General features: G+C 45.7%; 2 protein-coding genes across 2 annotated transcripts in view; one reads left to right on the top strand and one right to left on the bottom strand.

The window, feature by feature from the left end:
- PTPRE (protein tyrosine phosphatase receptor type E) overlaps positions 1 to 3776 on the bottom strand; it is a 97942-nt gene extending 94166 nt beyond the window's left edge. The window contains exon 1 of the mRNA XM_077784745.1: positions 3738 to 3776. The gene's annotated coding sequence lies outside the window, so the exon portion shown is untranslated. The remainder of the gene's footprint in view (positions 1 to 3737) is intronic.
- Positions 3777 to 10728: 6952 nt separating this feature from the next.
- On the top strand, positions 10729 to 20370 carry CLRN3 (clarin 3). Its single transcript, XM_021526384.2, has 3 exons — positions 10729 to 10957; positions 16494 to 16673; positions 20096 to 20370. The coding sequence occupies exons 1-3, from the start codon at positions 10729 to 10731 to the stop codon at positions 20368 to 20370; spliced, it is 684 nt and encodes a 227-aa protein (XP_021382059.2).
- The last annotated feature ends 799 nt before the right edge of the window (positions 20371 to 21169 follow it).

The raw sequence follows: 21169 nt of genomic DNA, 5'->3' as shown, positions 1-21169 counted from the left end.
CAGTTGTGGCAGTCTGCCAACCCCCGTCCACTCATTTTTTCTTCAGAAAACTTCTTAAAAGAGTGAGAAAAAGGTCATCCAGGCCAGCAGCCAGAGCTCTGCTGGATCACACTCCAAAACCAGCTCGGTCAATAACACAGCTCTGCAGCTTTGGGCATGACACCACCAGCTCCAGAAACCCAACAAACTCCAAAATCCTCCTGCTCTGCTGTCACCTTCTGATAGTAAAAGGGGTTTAAAATCATGGGGATTTATGGTTAAAAGGAAAATTAAGCTTAGTAGGCCCTGAAAAAAATAAATGCCTTAAGTACATAGAGGCCTTGCACCTTGCTAGAACTGCACCTGTGTGGCGAGTACATGATAAATTATATAATTGTTAGATGGGATGATTGTTTAGTAATTAAATATAATTACTGTTTAATCGTAAGAATAATCATGAGAAACTGTGGTCAGGGGCCTAAGAAAGATCATGAGAAACTCATAGTTGAATAAAGTCAATGTACACAATAGAACAATGTAAGTTTAATAATGAATATGTAAGGAGAGAATATAAAATGCGTTCAGCTCAAAAGCCGTGTCGGAGTCAGATTTGGGGCTGTACCCCTGATTCCCAGAGCTCTCAATACAAGCACCTGCATGGAATCATATCCCATGATGATGTGTGCTCCTAAACAATGAAAATTTAATAATGAATATGTAAGTTATATAAGGATAGAATATAAAATGCATTCAGCTCAAAAGCCGTGTCGGAGTCAGATTTGGGGCTGTACCCCTGATTCCCAGAGCTCCCCATAAAAGCACCTGCAGATAATGCTATCCTGTGATTATTTGTGTCCCTGCACGCTGCCACTTCCAGCTGGGAAGGTGCAGAGCCCACTCTGGGCAAGGCAGGGAGCAGCTCTGCCTCTGCCAGCCCCAGTGGGGCGGGGGGCTTTCCACAGGCACTGACCCTGCTGAGACCCCCAGTAATCCCTTCTGGCCCTGCTCCCCATCACTCCAGCCCACACAGCACCCCCAGGAGCTGGGAATGCCATGGAGGGCCAGGGAAGGAGAGTAAGACTAAGAAAATTCAGGGATTTTACAGAGCTGTTTATGGAAATCCAGCCCTTACTCATGAGATGAAAAGCCTCGACTGAGTTTGTTAACAGGTAAATAACCAAAAAATCAAAATACGAACACAAACTAGGATCTAAATGTGCTCAAATTCCCCACTTAATGCCCGAGGACAAATTCCTGCAGCCCAAACAGCCCCAGCAGCCTGCTTTAGGTACATAAAGATGTCTGGGTTTATTAAAGGTGTCGGCAAAGCTTTCAAAGCAGGAATTCAGTTTTGCTCTGTGCTTGGGAGAATCCCTGCATTTCAGGAGCACCGAGCACAGCAATCCCTATATTTGGGAGAGCACAGCAAAGCAAAAAAAAACCAAACACTACGCCCACACCATTTTGTTCCTCACATTATTTCCCTTCCTTTCTTCTCGCACATTGCTGAGCTCTCGCCACACATTTCAACTCGTCCATGCTCTCAGCAGAATTCACTGTGATCACCCCGCAGGTGATGTTCACATCCTCCTCCTGGGGACCCCAACCTGCTGGTCCCACTCCATCCCCACCCCGTTTTCCCCAGCGCCACCACCCCAAACCCCACAGCTGGCCCCATAAACACCTCCTTAGCCCCATTAAGGCTCCTCTCAAAGCCCAAATTCCACCTGATCAAAAGCAAGACCAAGCCCCTAAACCACCAAAAATTTCCCACTCTAAGCTTCACTTAGGGTTTCATTTATCCCCCAGCAAAGCCAAGTGGGGGATAACGTCCCTCCAGAACGAGGAAAGCACTTTTATCCACATTTAAATCTAACTACACCCAGCTTCCAGCTGAACATTAGTTTTCATCAGAAGTCACTTCTTTTATTTATTTATTTATTTACAAGCCCCAAAACCAGCATGCACATAAGGTGACGCACTTAAATTGCTATTTGTTTTAATTCTCTGCATCTTTATTTCTACTTTCCACGGATTATAACATCTAAGGGAAAAAAAAAAAACTCAAAAAATTAAAAAAACCCCAACTCGATAAGCTCTGTCTTTTCTTTCAGCTCAGCAGCGTCTACCCCATCCAAATCAGACACAGACAGCTACGCAGCTGAATACACAGCAAATCACTTCACGCTATGGAAATAAGCCACATGGAGAGGAACCTCAGAGAAAAATTGGGGGAAAAAAGCAGGAGACAGCCTTTCACAAGTAGAAAACACTGTTCTGTCCCACAGCAAACACCCGCTGACCCTTCCCACAAAGCCGCGAGCAAAGAGAAAAACAAAATCCCGCAATGGGAAGCGGTGAAAAGCCACGTGAAAGTCAACTAATAAACGGAACAAATGGAAATGGAGTTTAAACAACACCAGCCTTGCCCGTGGGAGACCACAGGAGCTCGTCCGCAGCCACCGGGGCCGCTCACCTGAACGAGGTGCATGCAGGAGGGGCTGGGGGGGAACCGAGGGCAGAAAATCGCTTTGAAAAGCGAAATTCAGGCACCAGCCCCATCTCGGCAGCGGGGCAGATCCCGGGGCAGCACACCGGGGGTGGGGCGCGGGGATGGCCGGGGAAATCCCGGGATGCGCCGGGACAGCCGGGGATACTCAGGGATGCGCGGGGATGACCAGAAACGCGCGGGGATGTCCAAAGATACCCGGGGATACCAGGATACCAGGGATACCCGGGGATACTCGGGGATGCGCAGGGACGCCCACGGATGCCCAGGGATACCCGGGGATACTCAGGGATGCGCCGGGATGCCCACGGATGCCCAGGGATACCCGGGGATACTCAGGGATGCGCCGGGATGACCACGGATGTGCGCCGATGTCCAAGGATGTCGAGGGATACCCGGAGATACTCAGGGATGCGCGGGAATACCCACGGATGCTCGGGGATGTCCAAGGGTACCCAGTGATACCCAGGGATGTCCAGAAATGCGCGAGGATGCCCAAGGGTACCCAGGGATAACCAGAAATGCGCGAGGATGCCCAAGGGTACCCAGGGATACCCAGGGGTGCCCAGGGATGCCCAGGGATGTGCGGGGAGCCGGCCGTGCCCTTGTCGCTGCCGCTGCCGGGCGCGTCCCGCATCTCCCCGGCACCGTGTGGTCCCAGCCCCGCCGAGGAGCCGCGGCCACCGCTCCGCCCGCGCTGCCACCGCCGGGATGTCGCCACCGGGATGTGTCTACTGGGATGTCCCTACCGGGATGTCTTTACTGGGATGTGTCGCTGCCGGGATGTTCCTACCGGGATGTCGCTGCCGGGATGTTCCTACCGGGGTGTCGCCGCCGGGATGTCGCTGCCGAGATGTGACAGCGCTGTCGCGCCGGCGCCCAGGGCCGGCCCCGGGCAGCGCCGCGCTCTGCCCGCGCCCGGCTCGGAGCCGCCCGGCCGCGCCCGGCACCTGCGGGGGCGGCATCCCCGCTCCCTGCCCCGCTCACCTGCGGGGGCGGCATCCCCGCTCCCTGCCCCGCTCACCTGCGGGCGGCGGCATCCCCGCTCCCTGCCCCGCTCACCTGCGGGGGCGGCATCCCCGCTCCCTGCCCCGCTCACCTGCGGGCGGCGGCATCCCCGCTCCCTGCCCCGCTCACCTGCGGGGGCGGCATCCCCGCTCCCTGCCCCGCTCACCTGCGGGGGCGGCATCCCCGCTCCCTGCCCCGCTCACCTGCGGGCGGCGGCATCCCCGCTCCCTCCCCCGCTCACCTGCGGGCGGCGGCGGCTCCGCGGGCCGCTGGCGGCGCGGCCGGGCCGGCCGGGCAGGCGCTGTGGGCCGGGGCGGCGGCTCCCGGCAGGAAATTTCGCTGTGGCCGCCGCCTCCTCCTCCTCCTCCTCCTCCTCCTCCTCCTCCTCCTCCTCCTCCCGCTGCCGCCGCCGAGCCCGAGCCCGGCCCGGCCCGGCCCGGCCCGCCGCGGCGCCGCCTGGCGGACACGGCGCGCACTGCAGCGGGAGCGGCGCGGCCGGGGACGCGGCCTGGGGGCTCTGACGGGGACAGGGACAGTGACAGGGACAGGGACAGGGACAGGGACAGTGACAGGGACAGGGACAGGGACAGGGACAGGGACAGGGACAGGGACAGGGACAGGGACAGTGACAGTGACAGGGACAGTGATAGGGACAGGGACAGGGACAGTGACAGGGACAGGGACAGGGACAGTGACAGTGACAGTGACAGTGACAGTGACAGGGACAGTGACAGTGACAGTGACAGTGACAGGGACAGGGACAGTGACAGTGACAGTGACAGTGACAGTGGCAGCCCTGCCAGCACCGCCACCACCGCGCCCGTTCCCTCCCGAGCCCCCCGAGCTCCCCAGCCCCGGGATGGCCCCGCCTCAGGGACCCCCGGCGGGGCCGGGATCCCGGGAATCGGGGCAGGGATCGCGGGAAGCGGGGCCGGGATCCCGGGAATCGGGGCAGGGATCCCGGGAATCGGGGCCGGGATCCCGGGAATCGGGGCAGGGATCCCGGGAATCGGGGCAGGGATCCCGGGAATCGGGGCGGGGATCCCGGGAATCGGGGCAGGGATCGCGGGAATCGGGGCAGGGATCCCGGGAATCGGGGCGGGGATCCCGGGAATCGGGGCAGGGATCGCGGGAATCGGGGCCGGGATCCCGGGAATCGGGGCCGGGATCCCGGGAATCGGGGCAGGAATCCCGGGAATCGGGGCAGGGATCCCGGGAATCGGGGCCGGGATCCCGGGAATCGGGGCAGGGATCGCGGGAATCGGGGCAGGGATCCCGGGAATCGGGGCAGGAATCCCGGGAATCGGGGCCGGGATCCCGGGAATCGGGGCAGGAATCCCGGGAAGCGGGGCAGGGATCCCGGGAATCGGGGCACATCTTGGCTCCGTCTCTGCTAGCGCCTCTCCCTGAGCCAGAGGAGCGTCCCAGCTGGAGAAATCCCCGCTCCGGCAGGGATCCGAGGGACCTGGGAAGTCTGTCCCAGCGATTCTCTTTCAGATCCCTCCCATTCCCATGCAAACCGTGTTTAAATTTTCCACAAGATGTCCCAGAGCAAGAAGAGCATCCTAGCAGGAGAAATCCCTCCTCCAGGAAAGATCCTAAAAGTCCTTCCTAATCAAACTCTGGAATACCTTCAAACCCCTCAATGCCCATGCACACCATATTTAAGTTTTCCACAAGATGTCCCAGAGCAAGAAGAGCAGGAGAAATTCCTCCTCCAGGAGAGATCCTAAAAGTCCTTCCTAAAATTATTCAAACTCTGGAATACTTTCAAACCCCTCAGTGCTCCTGCACACCATTTAAGTTTTTCACATTATGTCACAGAAGAGCTTCCCAGCAGAAGTCTCTCCTCCAAGGGAGATCCTAAAAGTCTTTCCCAGCTTTAATATTTCTATATTATACTTTCAACCTCCCCCATATCAATGCACACCATATTTAAGTTTTCCACAAGATGTCCCAGAGTAAGAAGAGCATCCCAGCAGGAGAAATTCCTCCTCCAGGAGAGATCCTAAAAGTTTTTCCTAACCTTAATCAAACTCTGGATTACCTTCAAACCTTTCAATTCCCATGCCCACCATATTTAGGTGCTCCAAAGGATGTCAGACAATTAGGGAGTGTAAAGAAACACTTACCAGAAGAAAAAAAAAAAATCAGAAATCTGTTAATATCTTCTGCAGGAAACTTCATCAGGGACTAATTACGTCCCTCTGGCATCGTGTTGACAAGGAAACACGATTTAGTGGGAGGCTGAAATTCCGTGAGCAGACGTGGCACAGCACCAGGGAGGAGCTGGATTTTAATGAACATTTTTTACAGATAAATGACAGCCAAGTCAGCGATTTTCTCACTGGGAACCAATTGCAAGGAATTGGATATTAATTTAAATGAGTGCTTATAGCCAGGTGATAAAATAAATAGAATTATTATATGTATTGGACAAAATGACCACATTTTATGTTAGTGCAGGAATTAAAGATACTATTAGGTTGTGTGGTCCCAAAATTAATTATTCACAAGAGAGAAATGGGAAGCCAAGCTGTACAATAAAATTTTTAATACATTATTTGGTGTGGAGGGATTTGCTGGAGAGAAGGAGAACATCTAAATAAATTGTGCAGTTGTGAAATAAAGCTGTAAAAAGAACATCCAGGCTTCCACACTCACATCCATAATTGATGATTATATTGATAATTTAGCCTCGTTAGTCCCCAGCTCTGCATCCTCCCAGTCTCATCCAGGATGCTCCAAGGCCAGGTTTATGCCACTTGTGTTTTCCAGGATATATCAAGGAGCTGGAGCCAACAGCCTGAGGCTGATTTTTTGTTGGCTGCAGAAAAACAACCCAGGGTGATGCTCTCTGATAGACAGCTGCAGCCAGAAATCCAGATTCCAAATCCAGGAGTGGGGATGTGAAGGATGAAATGTCTTGAAACCCAATTTCAGATCTCTCCAGACCAGACAAGGGAATTTCTGTGCTGAGAAGGGGGAGAGGATGACAAACAAAGCTGCTGTGGGATTTGTAGCCTTTTAATAGAAGACAGAAGCTGCACCAAAAAATCAATTTAAGAAAGTGGAAGCCTGAAATATTGTGCAAAAATAAACACCAACGAGCAGCTGATCCCACATTTATCCCAACTCTGGGATAATCCAATATCCCACAGGGACTTTCCTTCCTCCACCTCCCAGCCCAGGTGTCTTTTCCTCTCTTTCCATCACAAATCAAGCCCCTCTCAGCAGTGGCAGCTCTTTGGCAGCCCTTTCACCTTTGCTTCCAATTTTCCAGAGATGCTGCAGGGCCTCCCAGGGCTCCTGGCTGGCCCCAGCCCCTGCATCCCCTCCTTGGAAGGAGCATTATTCCAGCAGAATTGCTGGAAACCTCACCCAGAGCAACTCCAGGGCTCTCTGGTACTCCCTGCCTCCAGCTCTGGGAATAAATGATAGGAAAAATGTGATATTTGAACACCAACATTTTATTTTGGGCATTTCCACATGCTAACCTCAGTGGCAGCACTGTAAATTGGTCTCCTGGCTGATATAGTGGAAAAGAAACAAGGTTTCTTATTATTTTATACAAGATAAAAAATTTCCCTTTATTCCTCAGAGCTTCAATCAAATTCTGTATGATTTCCACTAAGTTAATGAAGCATTTTGATTATTTAGGAATAAAACTTAAATAATTTTTTAAAATTACATTGATATATTCCTATAAATCGTGACCTCAAAGACATCATCAAAGTTTCAAATTCCCCCAAAAATATCAGAAAATCAGAGGCAGAACAGCAAAAATCTGACACAGACCCAGGATTTCTGTGGCTGCAAACACTTCTCAGCCTGAAAGTACAGGACAAACTCTTCAAAGTAGGAATAACTGGGCAAGCTCAAGAAAGTAAATTATAGGAAAGAGGCAATATTTGACCACCAACATTTTATTAGGGTGTTCCAACATGATGACCTGTGCAGAGCGGGGTGGATCAGTCTTTTGCTGATGTACTGGAAGAAAAATTGTAAATTCCTGGAAAAAAATCAGGAAATCAGAGGCAGAATGGCAAAAAACTGACCCAGACCCAGGATTTCTGATGCTGCAAAAACATCTCAGCCTGAAAACACAAGGAAAAACCCTTCAAAGTAGCAATAATTGGGCAAAAGCGTGAGGCTGTGTGATATTGCAGCAGTAGTTAATTGAATTACTTCAAAGGGGTGTTTGTTGAAGCTTTTTTCCATTTGGAATTTAAAATTAGGAGTCTGTAGGAATAGATTGAAGTGTTCAAACCTCCATCTCTTTAGAATTGTTACAGAAATTGCAATACAGGAATTGCTCTTCTCTCCATCTCCACCTCAAGGGGTTGTCTGAAACACTCCACACCTTGAAGCAGCTTCAAAGCCACGTTTTATTGAAATGAAAATATTGCAAAGGTTGTATTTGCCATTTCTTCAAAAACCAGGAGTGGTTTTTGCCCCTCACCCTTCAATAAACTGCACTTGACCACTCAATTCCACTATTCAGTCAAAAATTAAAGCATTTTAACAGCAAAAATAAAAACTATCCAAAGGATGCTCTTGGCCTTGGGCACTGCCAGGGGCAGCCACAGCTGCTCTGGGCAGCCTCACAGGGAAGAATTCCTCCCTAATTTCTGCTCCCTCTGGAACTGGGGGCAAAGCACCACATGATAATTTTTTTTTTCCCCATGTAAGAATTTGTTTGGAACATTAAAGGATAGATATGCATGAAAATTTTGCCTTTTAAAACTTCCCTTTTGTATTTTTTGGCTTAAAGGAAACTGATTTAAACAGAAGGGAAACACTCCCATCAGCAAGGTTTAAAAATGAGGGGTAATTTTATGTAGCAAAGGGTTGCAGATCTCCCTGCTGCCCCCCTGGCTCATAACAAATAATCTGATTTTTCTCTTTGGCTGCAGTGCAGGGCTGAGTCAGGGTCAGTGAGGGCAGAGTTGAAAGGTGCTGGTCAGGAAATATTTTCTCTGAGTCAGAGGAAACCAATCTCCTCTCCTTTCTCTCTCCAGATGAGGTGTGTCCTGTCCAACTGCAGCTTTAATTCCAGGGTTTATGATGTTTTTGCAGGCAGCTGCGAGACAAAAAAAAAAAAAAAAAAAAAAAAAAAAAAAAAAAAAAAGAAAAGAAAAAACAAAAGACAAGGAATCATAGGCTAGGCAGAGAATGAACCCCAAGGTGACAAGCAAGAAAAAAGCAAATTATGATTATGGTCTCATTTACAGAGCAATTCCCTGAGCCACAGGAGAGTTTCAATGATTTGAGCCATAACAATTTGAGCTGAGTCACCAAAAACTAAAATACAGTTGAGTCAGATTGTAAGGAAGGAACTCCAGGCTGCTCCCCATGCTCTGAGTCTCTGCTATTCAGTATTTTTAAAGGGCTGCCTGCTTAATTCATCAACAATTAAGGAGCTGAAAAATAATTCCCTGGCAGTTTTTACCAAGACAAATATCAGTTCTTAAATATTGAAATTTTTTTAAACCATATTTCAGAGGGGCCATGTGGCACTGCTGATGGCAGGAGGGCGGGTTTTAGCTCAGTTTATTAGAAAATATCCTTGGATTAGAAAGTTTTGGACTATGTCCCTTGGAGAATAGAGCTGTTGGAATAATGAACCTGGAGAGGTGGATCAGCCAAACAGAACCTCCCATAGTTCTGTGGTTAAAGTTTAACTGGGTACTGGACAAAAAGTGAGGCAAGTTTCTTATTACTTTATACAGGGTAAGAAATTCCCCTTTGTTCCTCAGAGCTTCAATCAAATCCTGACTGATTTCCACTAAGTTAATTAAGCATTTTGATTATTTAGGAATAATTTTTTTTAAAATTGTATTCATATATTCCTATAAATAATGACCTCAAAGATTTCATCAAAGTCTAAAGCAGTTTGAAAAATAAAATAAAAATCACAAGACTATAGAAACAAAACACATGGATTTCATATCTAATTACTGCTTAAAAATTTGGCATAAAAAAAAAATCATAAAACCAGAAAAAATCTCAGTTCAATAACACTGGATTGAAAATTAAGTATTTTCCCAGGTATGTACTGCTCCTGAGAAATTCTTGGCTATTTCAAATAATCATAAAAAATTCAGGAATCTCTCCCTGTCATCACAGGACACAGCAGAGGAGCTTCAGGACAAGAACTCCACAGGCTGATGGAAGCAGATTGTGCCCTAAAGGTTCATTCAAAAGCTCTGGATGATCCAGGAGCAAGCCTTCAGTATGAAGTGGGATAATTACATTATAATTAATAGAAATAAAAGCTAATGGAATCTCTGTTACTCTACACTGACAATAAATTATTAATTTATGTTGTAGGTTTCAGGCCAAAGAAAATGGGGACTGAGTTTATTTCAAATTCTTGAAATTTGGCTCCAGTCTTGTCATTAAGCAATGAAGCTTCTGTCTGAAATTGTGCTCTCTGGTCACTGTTTAGGTCAGCTGGGGATCAAAAAAAAATGAATCAATTCCTTTGTTTTCTAGTCCAGAACAGATTTTTTCCAGGAATTCTCCCTGCATGTATCCACTGTTTCCCAGAAATGAAGCCCTGCTCAAAGTATTTGTTTCCTCCCTGACAAAAAGCAAAAGGGAAGGAGCTATTCTCTGAAAATACATGGAATTTAATTAGGAATTAGGGGTATTTAATTAGAAATTAGAGGTATTTCCTAGAAAATAACCTATTGACAGTAGACAGAACCTCCTCCCACCACCGAAACCCAAGGTCAACACCATGTTTTCTGAAATTTGAAGGATGAAGAGATTTCCCAAAGGGATGGTTGGGCAATTTGAGGAGAGAAGGAACATTTTACAACTTTATCACAACACATTAGCTAGAGATTAGATGTAGATTGGCAGATTCCAGCCTGGCTGTCAGGATTTGAAGAGGAAGAAGTGTCCCAGGAGGAGCTGGAAGGTGCCAGCTCCAGGCTCTGGGTGAATCCCGAGCCGGGATCCGGGAAGCGACGCTTTGGCAAGGACCATAAATCATCCATGGACAATTCCAGCGGCCTTTGCCAGGCTGCTTTGGTTGTCACCGTGGCAACACCTTCTCCCCAGGACAAAGTTCCATCATTTTACATTTTTATTGCCACAGCTGTTTGCTTAAAGTTTACCAGAACGACTCGGCGCTCGGACAGCGCCGAGGAGGAATCACCCCCATGGTACACGGGACTGAAGGGAACCAAATCCTCTGAAGTGGGGGGGAAATCCGGGGAAAGATGCCATCCAGGAAGAAAACCTCCATGTTTGCCTCTGCTTTCTGTACCTGTGTGAGCTCCTTCGTGGTGATCTGCGTGGTGCTGGCCACCCCGCGGTGGGTGAGCAGCGAGGTTCGGTTCTCGCGCACCGGCTCCACCGTCACCGTCAGCCTCACCTACGGCCTCTTCCGGGGCACCTGCGAGCAGTTTGTGGATGCAGGACTCCAGGTGTCCAAAACCACCTTCCAAGGTAAGTGCTGTACACCAGGAATGGATCACAGCATCCCAGACTGGCTTGGGTTTGGAGGGAGCTTAAATCCCATCCATTCCCACCCCTGCCGTGACAGGGACACCTTCCACTGTCCCAGGGTGCTCCAGCCTGGCCAGGAGCACTTCCAAGGATCCAGGAGCAGCCCCAGCTGCTCTGGGCACCAGTGACAGTCTTTATATCTAATTTAAATCCATATCTCATATTTCAAAATGATTTAAACTACTGTAAGATGCATACGTCCGTCAGCGGCATGAGTAAGAAGGTCTCAGGTTTGGATTGGATACTGGGAAGGAATTGGAGTGGCCTTGGACACTTCCAGGGATCCAGGAGCAGTCACAACCTCCCTTGGAAACCCATTCCAGGGCATCACCACCCTCACAGGGAGGAATTCCTTCCCAGAATCCAACCCAAGCCCAAGATCTTCTTACTCATACCGCTGATGGATGTATCCATCTCACAATATTTTGAGTGAGAACAAGAATTGAAGTGGGGGATTTAAGTGGTATAAAATAAGACCCCCCAAAAAAGCACAGAAATTCAACAATAACAACTTACTACTTGTGATCATGGCCTGCACCTTGGAACAAGGGAAAAAAAAAACCACAAAATGGGAGCTTTCTGTAAAACTGACTTTGATTTTCGGAAGTTCAGTGAGGAACAGAAAAGCAACACTCATCAGTTAACAAGGGGATTTACAAACCTAATTCACCTTCCAATTTCATTATGTTAATTTATTGTTTTGACTTTAAACATTTTGCTACTGAATTAGCACGGTTTTGATAGAGAAATGTTTGAAGGCTGCTGTAGGAAAAAGAACAAAACACACAAAACAACACCCAAGGGTAGATAAACCTGAAAGATCAAGGGTTTGCACTTATTTTATCTGCCTTGCTGCCTCATCAAATTCAGAGCAATAATGATGGTGACACACGGGAAAAGGGAGAAAAGCCATTCAAAAATAAAGTTACCAAAAATAGGAGCAGGTCAAGTAATTTTGAAATATGAGATATGGATTTAAATTAGATATAAAGACTAGCACAAGTGCCCAGAGGAGCTGGGGCTGCCCCTGGATCCCTGGCAGTGCCCAAGGCCAGGCTGGACACTGGGGTTGGAGCAGCCTGGGACAGTGGGAGGGGTCCCTGCCATGGCAGGGACGGCCCTGGATAGGATTTAAGGTCCCTTTGAACCCAAACCAATCTGTGATTTTAAGATTCTTTAAGAAATAATTTCATTTTTTGGTAAGCTGTTGTGAGATGTCCCAGCACAGCAGGTCGAAACCTCCAGCCTAATAAATTAGGCTCTTGCCCAGCCTAATTTATTCCTGAAGTTGCACCTCAGAAGCACCTGAATTCCCACGGTGGCAGAGCTGTGTTACACAAACCAGTCCCCACGTTTGACTGGATTCCATTTCATTCCCGTTCTCACGAAACCCTGAGCACAGGAGCATTCCCAGCCAGAGGTGGAGCTTGGATTGGTATTGTTACATAACAAGTACAAAATCCCAAATCATTCCATCTTGTTTTATTACAGTCACAGCAGAATAACCAAAGTGATTTTTAGAACAGTTAATAATGATAAATAAATAAAATCATTGCTATGTGGTTGTAGTTGGCTGAAGCCCCAAACCTTGAGCCATGTGGGCAGCTCTGGCTGATTTGAATTGGGCTCTGTGGGAAAGGTGGAATCCTGCCCTGGGGATGGCAGGGGAGGTTCCAGGTTGGCTGCAGCCCAGGGATTGTGCCCTGCCTTTGTCTAAAGCAGCTCCCACAGCCCAGTCCCAGGGCCTGGGTGTTACCACCAGATAGATTTTAATTAGAATTAATGAAATGAACTCACAGCACTCTGGTATCAGTGAAGGGTTTCATTTCTTTGCATGGTCTGCATTGGTGGGGTGGGGTTTTCCCTCACCAGGTTGGGGTTTTGTGTTTATCATTTGTGTTTATCAACTCTCCCCATCAGTTATTTAGGGATTAACAAAATCAGCTTCTGGATCTGTGAGTTTCCTTCCATAGCTGCTGAAGGAAAGTGATGTTTTATCAATAATCTAAATTTGGGTTTTCCCACATCCCTCACTGGTTCTGTCAGGAAGCTATCCAGAATGAGAAGAACTGACTTGAAATTAATTCTTGAGCTCTAGAACAAGCATGATTATCATGTTTTATATTATTGGCTAAATTAATCCTTCCCTGGGAGGGTGCTGGGCTGGCACAGGTGCCCAGAGCAGCTGTGGCTGCCCCTGGATCCCTGGCAGTGCCCAAGGCCAGGTTGGACACTGGGGCTGGAGCTCCTGGGACAGTGGGAGGTGTCCCTGCCATGGCAGGGATGGCACTGGGTGGATTTAAAGTCCCTTCCCACCCAAACCAGTCTGTTCAATCATTCTATTCCATATACAATTGAAATAGGAAAAATACTTCCTAGAATTCCATACCTTCTCTCTTCATATCCAAATTCATTTATATTCCTGTCCTCCTAAGGCAGGAGATGCATTTCCTGTGCTGATATCCTTAAATAAATGGATTTCCAGTGCTATGGAGGAGCAAAGTGCTGACCTTTCTCCATTCCAACATTTCAGACATCAACAAGAGGAGTTCTAAACAACCCCTAAAATCACAGCATGATTTAAAAGCAGCTGTGCCCTGCCTGGGGGCTCTGCTGTGCACCCCACGTGCATTTCTCAAATGGCATTGTCATATTTGGGTGTGGGAAAGAAGGACAGTCCCTGAAGGGTAAATCAAAGTCAAGAACTTGGGATTATTTTCAGCAATAGCCCAGGCTGTCTTTTATCAGTGTCCATTTAAAAGCAGATCATCAACAGCCTTTACAAAAAACCAACTTATTTCTCTAGAAACCACAACATTCAAAGGCATTTCCAAGCATAAAGATGAAAGACAAAGAAATGTAATTTCTGGCAGTGCCCTGTGCATGGAGTGCCCAGCCAGGGTGGCTCTTTCCCAGCCTTAATAGAACAATAAATCACTGCAGCCACTCCCCAGGCTCTGGGGATGGCAGAATGCAAAAGTTATTTAATAACCAAACTCCTCAGAGCCTTCCTGAGCTGTTTGAATGATTTGTCCTAGAGTAGGAGTAAAATGCCAGTCAGGGAAGGTTTGGGCACAGCTCTGACTGCTCCAAGTCAAACACGTGGAGGTTGAGCCAGGCTCAGGAAGAACCACACCCAGGGAGTCTGGAACGTCAGGATTTATCCAACTGCTGGCAGCCAGCAAGGCCAACAACACCCAAGGAAGTATTTCCAAATTTACTACAGAACAGAGGAATCATTTCACTTCCTAACTTAAATATATCTAAAATATATGACAAAACTTAAACATATTCTGAAATACATAAGAAAAAAACCTTGGAAATGGCTGGAATTCATTCGTGTTCTCACCAATTTCCAGGCATCTCCTGAAAAGTGGGAAGCTCTGTTGAACCCTCCTCTGGATTTTTTGTTTGTTTGTTTTGGCTTTTTTCAGTGATTAATTCCTGATGTGTCATGGGTGATTGCAGAGCTGTAAAAGCTGCTGGAAAGGCTGACAGAGCTCAGTGAAAGTCTGGGAAATCCTACCCAAACATGTAAGAATAAAGGATGAAAACTGAAAGAAGTTACAGGAAATTAAGGAGAAATCTGACTAAACCCTGTTTTCATCCTAAAATTGTTTCACACAGATCCAGAGGTTATCCAGCTGCAGGTTACCACTCCAAATATTTGAGTTTCATCCCACTCAAATAGATCAGCTGCAGGAGACTCCTTCTGTTTGCACAGACTGCTTTATTTAGGGATTTTTAAAAATCAGCTGCTGTGAAAAGAGCATTTTCTTTCAAGCCCTCAGCCTTGAGCTGTTGCAGACACAGCTACAACTGCTGGAGGCTGCCAAAATGCCACCCCCTAAACTGCAGCTCAGCCAGACAGAAACAAGATCAATTAGGGGGTGCAAGAGGTGTAGCCAGGCAGTTCTGGAGATGTTCTGAGAGATGAAATGAAGTGAGGCTGCCAGGGGGAAATTACACAAGCCTGTCTGATTTGGCTCCAGACTTATTTCTTCTTCAAGAAATAGATCACAGGTGATGGCCAGGCTGCTTCAGCCCGAGTGCAGGGTACAACCTGCTCACTTCCATTCCATTGAGTGATATCCCCTGGCTGCCCTGCTTCCCTTTTCTTCCAAGAAAATTGCTTAAATTTACAACTGATTTCCATAGCACATCCTTACCTGCAAATGCCTCGAGCAGAAATTAACTTGCACTGCAGTATTAGATAAAACGTGAAAGGAATTCTCCTTTTCATTCCTCGCCAGCAGCTCTTTTTATTATGTTTATTCCTCTTTCTGAGGTTTTCACTCTTTTTTTTTTTCCTGCTGTGATTTCTCCCAGTTATGCACTACCTGAATATTTTGCAATAATGGCTCTGTTCAAGAACAGCACAGAAAGGGAATTTTCCTACTGAAGTCTGTCTCTCACAACACTGAACAGAGCTCCAAAATGTTGTCACTGTATTTGCTGCAACATAAAGCACATTAGAGCTGCCTTTTCAATCTTTAAATTGAGAGGAGGGAAATAATTCAGCTCAACAAAATACACTTTGAGGGTACTGCATTTGGGGTTGAGTCTCTTGTTACCAGCAATTTAGCGAGGAACTGGATTTAGGCAAAAATTGGTGACAGTTCTGAAGGGATTGACCACAAGAGCCATGGAACTACAGCAGGGAATGATCTGGGAACAAGCTGGGAAAAAGGAGAGGGAGCAGGATTTGGGATCAGGGCCACGTGCCCACAAAGCTCAGCCCTGGAAAAGGCATCAAGGAGACAGCCCCAGCTTGTGCCAGAGGGGGTTAGACTGGAGATTTGGGAAAGTTTGCTCCCAGAAAAAGGGTGGTGAAGCATTGGAACAGGGAGCCTGTGGTTCCAACGTTGTTTATTCTGTTTATGTCTAACATGTTCTCCTGCCCTGCCCAGCTCTGTCCTGCAGGGCAGCGTGTGGGGCTCTGCCCTCAGTGGGATGTGACAAACATTAAATACCAGAAACTCCCTGGGCTGCATTTACAAGAACGTGCCAATATCTGTCACCTACGTTGGACAGTGTGTCCCCAGCCTGAACCAACAGAAAAATGCCAACACCACAGTGAGACATGGAGGGCGTGAAGAAGGAGAAAAAGGACAGACACACCCAATTTCCTCCAGCTTGTCCCCTTTGGACCCCTCATCTAGAATCCTAAAATTTTACTTTTGCACCCGTGCCACACTTAATTATTACTGATATCAAACACTCAGAGCTGGTAATTGATCCTGTAAGGTTGAAAACTCTTTTCCATGGGCAGAGATCACAGCCAGTGTCTCTGGGGGCTCTGTCCAGGGGGTTCCTGACCCCTCCCAGGGCAGCCAGAGGGAAGCTCTGGATTCCCACAATGACCAACTACACTTTCTGTGCAGTTCAGAGTCACACAGAAAGCACCACAGGATCTGAAAAGCAGGAAACCTAAAATCCCAGGCATCACCTGTGCTCTGTCCCCGCTGTGTTGCAGTCTCCGAGGCCCTGAGCAGCAGCAGGAGCAGCAGCCTGACCGTGGCCACCATCGTGGTGCTGGTGCTGGCCCTGCTGGGCTCCCTGCTCAGCTCTGCCTTCACCTGCACCAACGCCGTCAGCAACCCCTACCAGACCTTCCTGGGGCCCGTCGGGGTCTACACCTGGAACTCCCTGTGTGGTCAGTGCCATTACAATACTTACATCTGTTCTATTTACATATACTCCTTATGTATATTATATAGATAAATTATTTATATATAGAAAAATATATTATTATACATAGAAAAATATTGTTTATGCTGTTATATATTTTGTATTATAGTATATGTATATGTTATTTATTAAATATAATTTTTATATAAAATATATTATTTATATATAATATATGTTATATATAAATAATATATTATATATATAAATTATTTGTGTATATAATTTATATATATTAATTTATATATAAAATATAATAGGTATAGATCATATACTATTATATTATATACTATACTATACTATACTATACTATACTATTATATTGTATACTAATAAATACTATTATATTATATACTTATATATAATATTATTTACATATATAAAATATATTTTAATAGATATAGATCATATACTATTAAATTATATATTATTATATGCTATTATATTATAGACTATTATATTATTATATTTATTATATTATAGCATAGTATAGTATAGTATAGTATATTTATTATATTATGTATTGAATATAATATACTATTTATTATATATTCTATTACTATATAATATCTAGAATATATTATATGTATATAATCTATATATAGAATATATCCTATTACTATATAATCTATATTATATAGAATATATATTTTTATCTATTTTTTAAATAGATAACATAATATTTATATATTCTGACATTAAGGAGCATTGAGCTGCAAGAAGAAACAGCTGGAAATGCGTTCTGCTCTCTGGATTTGGTTTTTAACTGTGACTCCTGGCACACCTGAAAAGCCTCTTTTAAATATGATTAAAATACATTTTATAGCAATAAAATAATATTTATATGGTAGTATTTGTAGGGAGGCAGCACTTCGGAGGAGTGAGCCATGACAATAATGATTTTTCTCTTTAAAAAATAAAAATTCACAGGTGAAAATAAATTTAAACTCATTAATCATTAAAAAAAGGGTGGAGCTGCTGACTCATTAGAGCTGCGAGTCTCACACTCAGACTCCAGAGGTTTAGGTGTTCCTCTGATAATGGGTTTGCACTTGAATTATTTTCATTTTAACACATCTGATTACAGAGTATTTCAGCACGGGTATTTTGGCCTTGCAAAGCTCTTCAGGAAAATGTGTCCCCAGCAGCATCAGCCTGTCCTGGGGACAAAACCAGAGCTTGGTGGGAAGGGAACAGTGCAGACAATCTGAATTATTCCAAGTACAGGTGGAGGAGTACAAATCACCCGTTTTTTAACACAGATGCTGAAACAGCTGTGAAGCACAGAAGGAAAAGTGAGCAAAGCTTAATTAGACAATTATTCACTTCTGAGACAAGCAGATCATTGTCTCATCCCATGGGAAGGGTTTCCTGAACCTGCAAGCCCTGTCTGAAATGAAAGAACCGTGGGCTGGCCAAAATAAATATTGGGGAGAAAACAAATTCTTGTGCTGCCTGAGGGCTGGGGTTACTTTTAACAGCCCTGCAAGTGATGAGACCTGGAAGGTCATTTTGCTGTGGGGTAATTTTTATGGGACATCAGGAATTATTTCATGTGGGAGGTCATCCTGGAGGTTCCTAATTCTCCTACTGAATAAAAAGTGAAGCTTTTTCAGCGTGAGCTGGGCTTGGATGAGGCACCTGTGTGGCAAGCACATTTCTCTCCCTCTCAGGATTTTCATAGAGGTGCACAGAGAGAAATGAAAGAGAAAACAATTTCTATTTCTGCTCCTTGTTTTTCCTATGTGGAATGTGTTTGGAGAATTGTTTACCTGGGGTGATTGCTTGGTTGGATTCTGGTGAGGATTGTTTGAGCCTGATGGCAAATCCAATCCAACCCAATCCAATCCAATCCAACCCAATCCAATCCAACCCAATCCAATCCAATCCAACCCAATCCAACCCAACCCAATCCAATCCAATCCAATCCAATCCAATCCAATCCAATCCAATCCAATCCAATCCAATCCAATCCAATCCAATCCAATCCAACCCAATCCAATCCAATCCAATCCAATCCAATCCAATCCAATCCAATCCAACCCAATCCAATCCAACCCAACCCAATCCAATCCAATCCAACCCAATCCAACCCAATCCAATCCAACCCACCTGAGGCTGCACTCTCAGAGAGGGTCACGAGTTGTGTTAAAGTAGTATGTAGTTTTAGTATCTTCCTTTTATATAGCATATTCATGTATTTTAGCATAGTTCTAATAAAGAAATCATTCAGCCTTCTGAATGGAGTCAGACACCAGCATTTCCTCCCATTGGGTTCTCCTGCATTTACAATAGTGCCTGGAGAGGAGGAATGGAACTGTTCCAGCAAAATTCAGAGATCACAGCTCTGTTGGCACGAGGAAAGCAGAGGTGCAACAGCAATATTCAGATAAATGTCAAAGCACTGAACTTTTACATTTGGGAGGCTGTAAGAAATAAACCCAGATCTAATAAGACATCACATTTTGGCTTACCCCAGACTCATCCAATAATTCCAGTTGTAAAGAACAGGTCTCCAGTCTCAGCTCTCAGGCCACTCCTCAGCACAGACAAGGCTGCTCAGGGCTTTGTCCAGCTGTGGTATTTATCCAGCTGTGACATTTTTCCAGCTGTGATATCAATCCAGCTGTGATATCAATCCAGCCGTGATATTTTATCCAGCTGTTTTGATTTTATCCAACTGTGAGACTGCCCATCCATGAATTTGGGCTCATATCAAAGAGACATTTACAAATCACCAAAGGGGTGAATACACAATACTCAGCAGCACTAAATTAAATTTTAAAAAAATTGAATTAGATGGCCTTATCTAAGAATAATCAGCGAGAATTGAATAATTCTAGATTATATCATTTCCTATATCAAAACACCTGTCAGACACTATTGGGGGGGGGGGGGCAAAAATTCTTTAAATGCCCCCATAGTTTAGTCATTGTTAATATTATATAAATTGATTAAAATCCCTGGACTAGGACAAAGATTAAAGCAGAATATAATAAATAACGTAATGTAACATAATACAATACAATAAAATATAATATTAGATAAATTGATTAAAATCCCTGGACTAGGACAAGGATTAAAGCAGAACATAATAATTAATGTTATGTGATGTAATACCATAAATAATATAGAATAGAATAGAATAGAATAGAATAGAATAGAATAGAATAGAATAGAATAGAATAGAATTAATATAATATATAAATTGATTAAAATCCCTGGACTAGGACAAGGATTAAAGCAGAAAATAATAAATATAATATAATATAATGTAATGTATTGTAATGTAATGTAATGTAATGTAATAATATAATATAATAAATATAATATGTCACTACACAAATAGCACTACAGTTCCTCCTCTAAATTTGTATTTCTGTTTCCCAGGAGTCCTCATCCTCATAGCCATGATCCTTTTCCCTGTGAACGTGGAAGGGAACAGCCTGTCTGAAGAGCTGGCCCACAGCTGTTCCAGCTCCCTGCAGACCCACCTTGGATCCACACACAACTATGGATATTCCTACTGGATCATGCTGCTCATCCTTTTCCTGAACATTGCTTCTATCATCATCATCTATTTCTATGACCATGCCAGATATTCCAAGAAGAAAGAGCAGGAAAGACCCATAGAAAATGCACCAAAGGATGTTATTCTGTTTTAAGGACACTTTGGAAAAGGGGGTTTGAAGGAAGAGGACTTTAGTGTGGCCAGCAAATTTCCATTTGCTCTGAACTGTGTGCACACTTCAATTCCCGGGTTGTTTTGAGGACACAAAAGCCACTTTTGATTTTAGCTGCCTGCTGGCCCGAGCAGGAAGATCAAAGCCGTGGTTTTTGGGGTGTGGGATTTGGGATCTCGAGGGACAGAGCACAGCAGCATCCCTTGGGATGAGGAGGAATGGTCACCGAGGTGCTGCTGCTCCGTTCTCTCCGTGCTCTGCTCAGGGATCTCCTGCAGCTCTGGAGGCTCCTGGGCATGGCAGCAAAACCATCAGGACACAGAGCTGGAGTCCCCATCCCTGGGGGGCTTTGAAGCCCTGTGGAGGTGGCACTTGGGGACACGGGCCACTGGTGGCCTGGGCACTGCTGAGGAGTGGCTGGACTCCATGGATTTTCCAACATAAATGATTCCACAGTGCCACGACAGCAGAGAAACCCGGTCTCCACAGGCTATTAATGTACAGAAAGAGCAGGAAAATCCTGCAGGAAAAGCACTGCCAAGAGCCAAGGGCAAAGCCACACCTCGGGCAGGTGTGCCCAGCCCCTCTGCACAAATCTCTGCCTGTACAAAGTCCCCAGCTGGGTTATCAGGGATGATTTCTGGCCCCTTTGCCCGGGCTGAGGAGTATTTAATGTGCTCACAAAGGCTGCAGCACTGCCCAGGAGTGCAGCTCCCTTCTCCTTGCTCCCAAGGAATGAGCAGTGGGACCTTGGGACAGATCCAAAGTGCAAAATCCTGCT

The sequence above is a fragment of the Lonchura striata genome, chromosome 7, assembly GCF_046129695.1.
Source record: "Lonchura striata isolate bLonStr1 chromosome 7, bLonStr1.mat, whole genome shotgun sequence".
In the NCBI taxonomy this organism is placed as follows: Eukaryota; Metazoa; Chordata; class Aves; order Passeriformes; family Estrildidae; genus Lonchura; species Lonchura striata.
Note: the sequence above shows the minus strand (reverse complement) of the source record. Positions and strands in the feature narration are given on the sequence as shown.

Bases quoted from the DNA above. Each gene is read 5' to 3' on its own strand.
- CLRN3 (XM_021526384.2), top strand. From the start codon at position 10,729: ATGCCATCCAGGAAGAAAACCTCCATGTTTGCCTCTGCTTTCTGTACC. The intron at 10,958-16,493 runs GTAAGTGCTGTA...GCTGTGTTGCAG, and splicing joins GTCCAAAACCACCTTCCAAG to TCTCCGAGGCCCTGAGCAGC. The intron at 16,674-20,095 runs GTCAGTGCCATT...TCTGTTTCCCAG, and splicing joins CACCTGGAACTCCCTGTGTG to GAGTCCTCATCCTCATAGCC.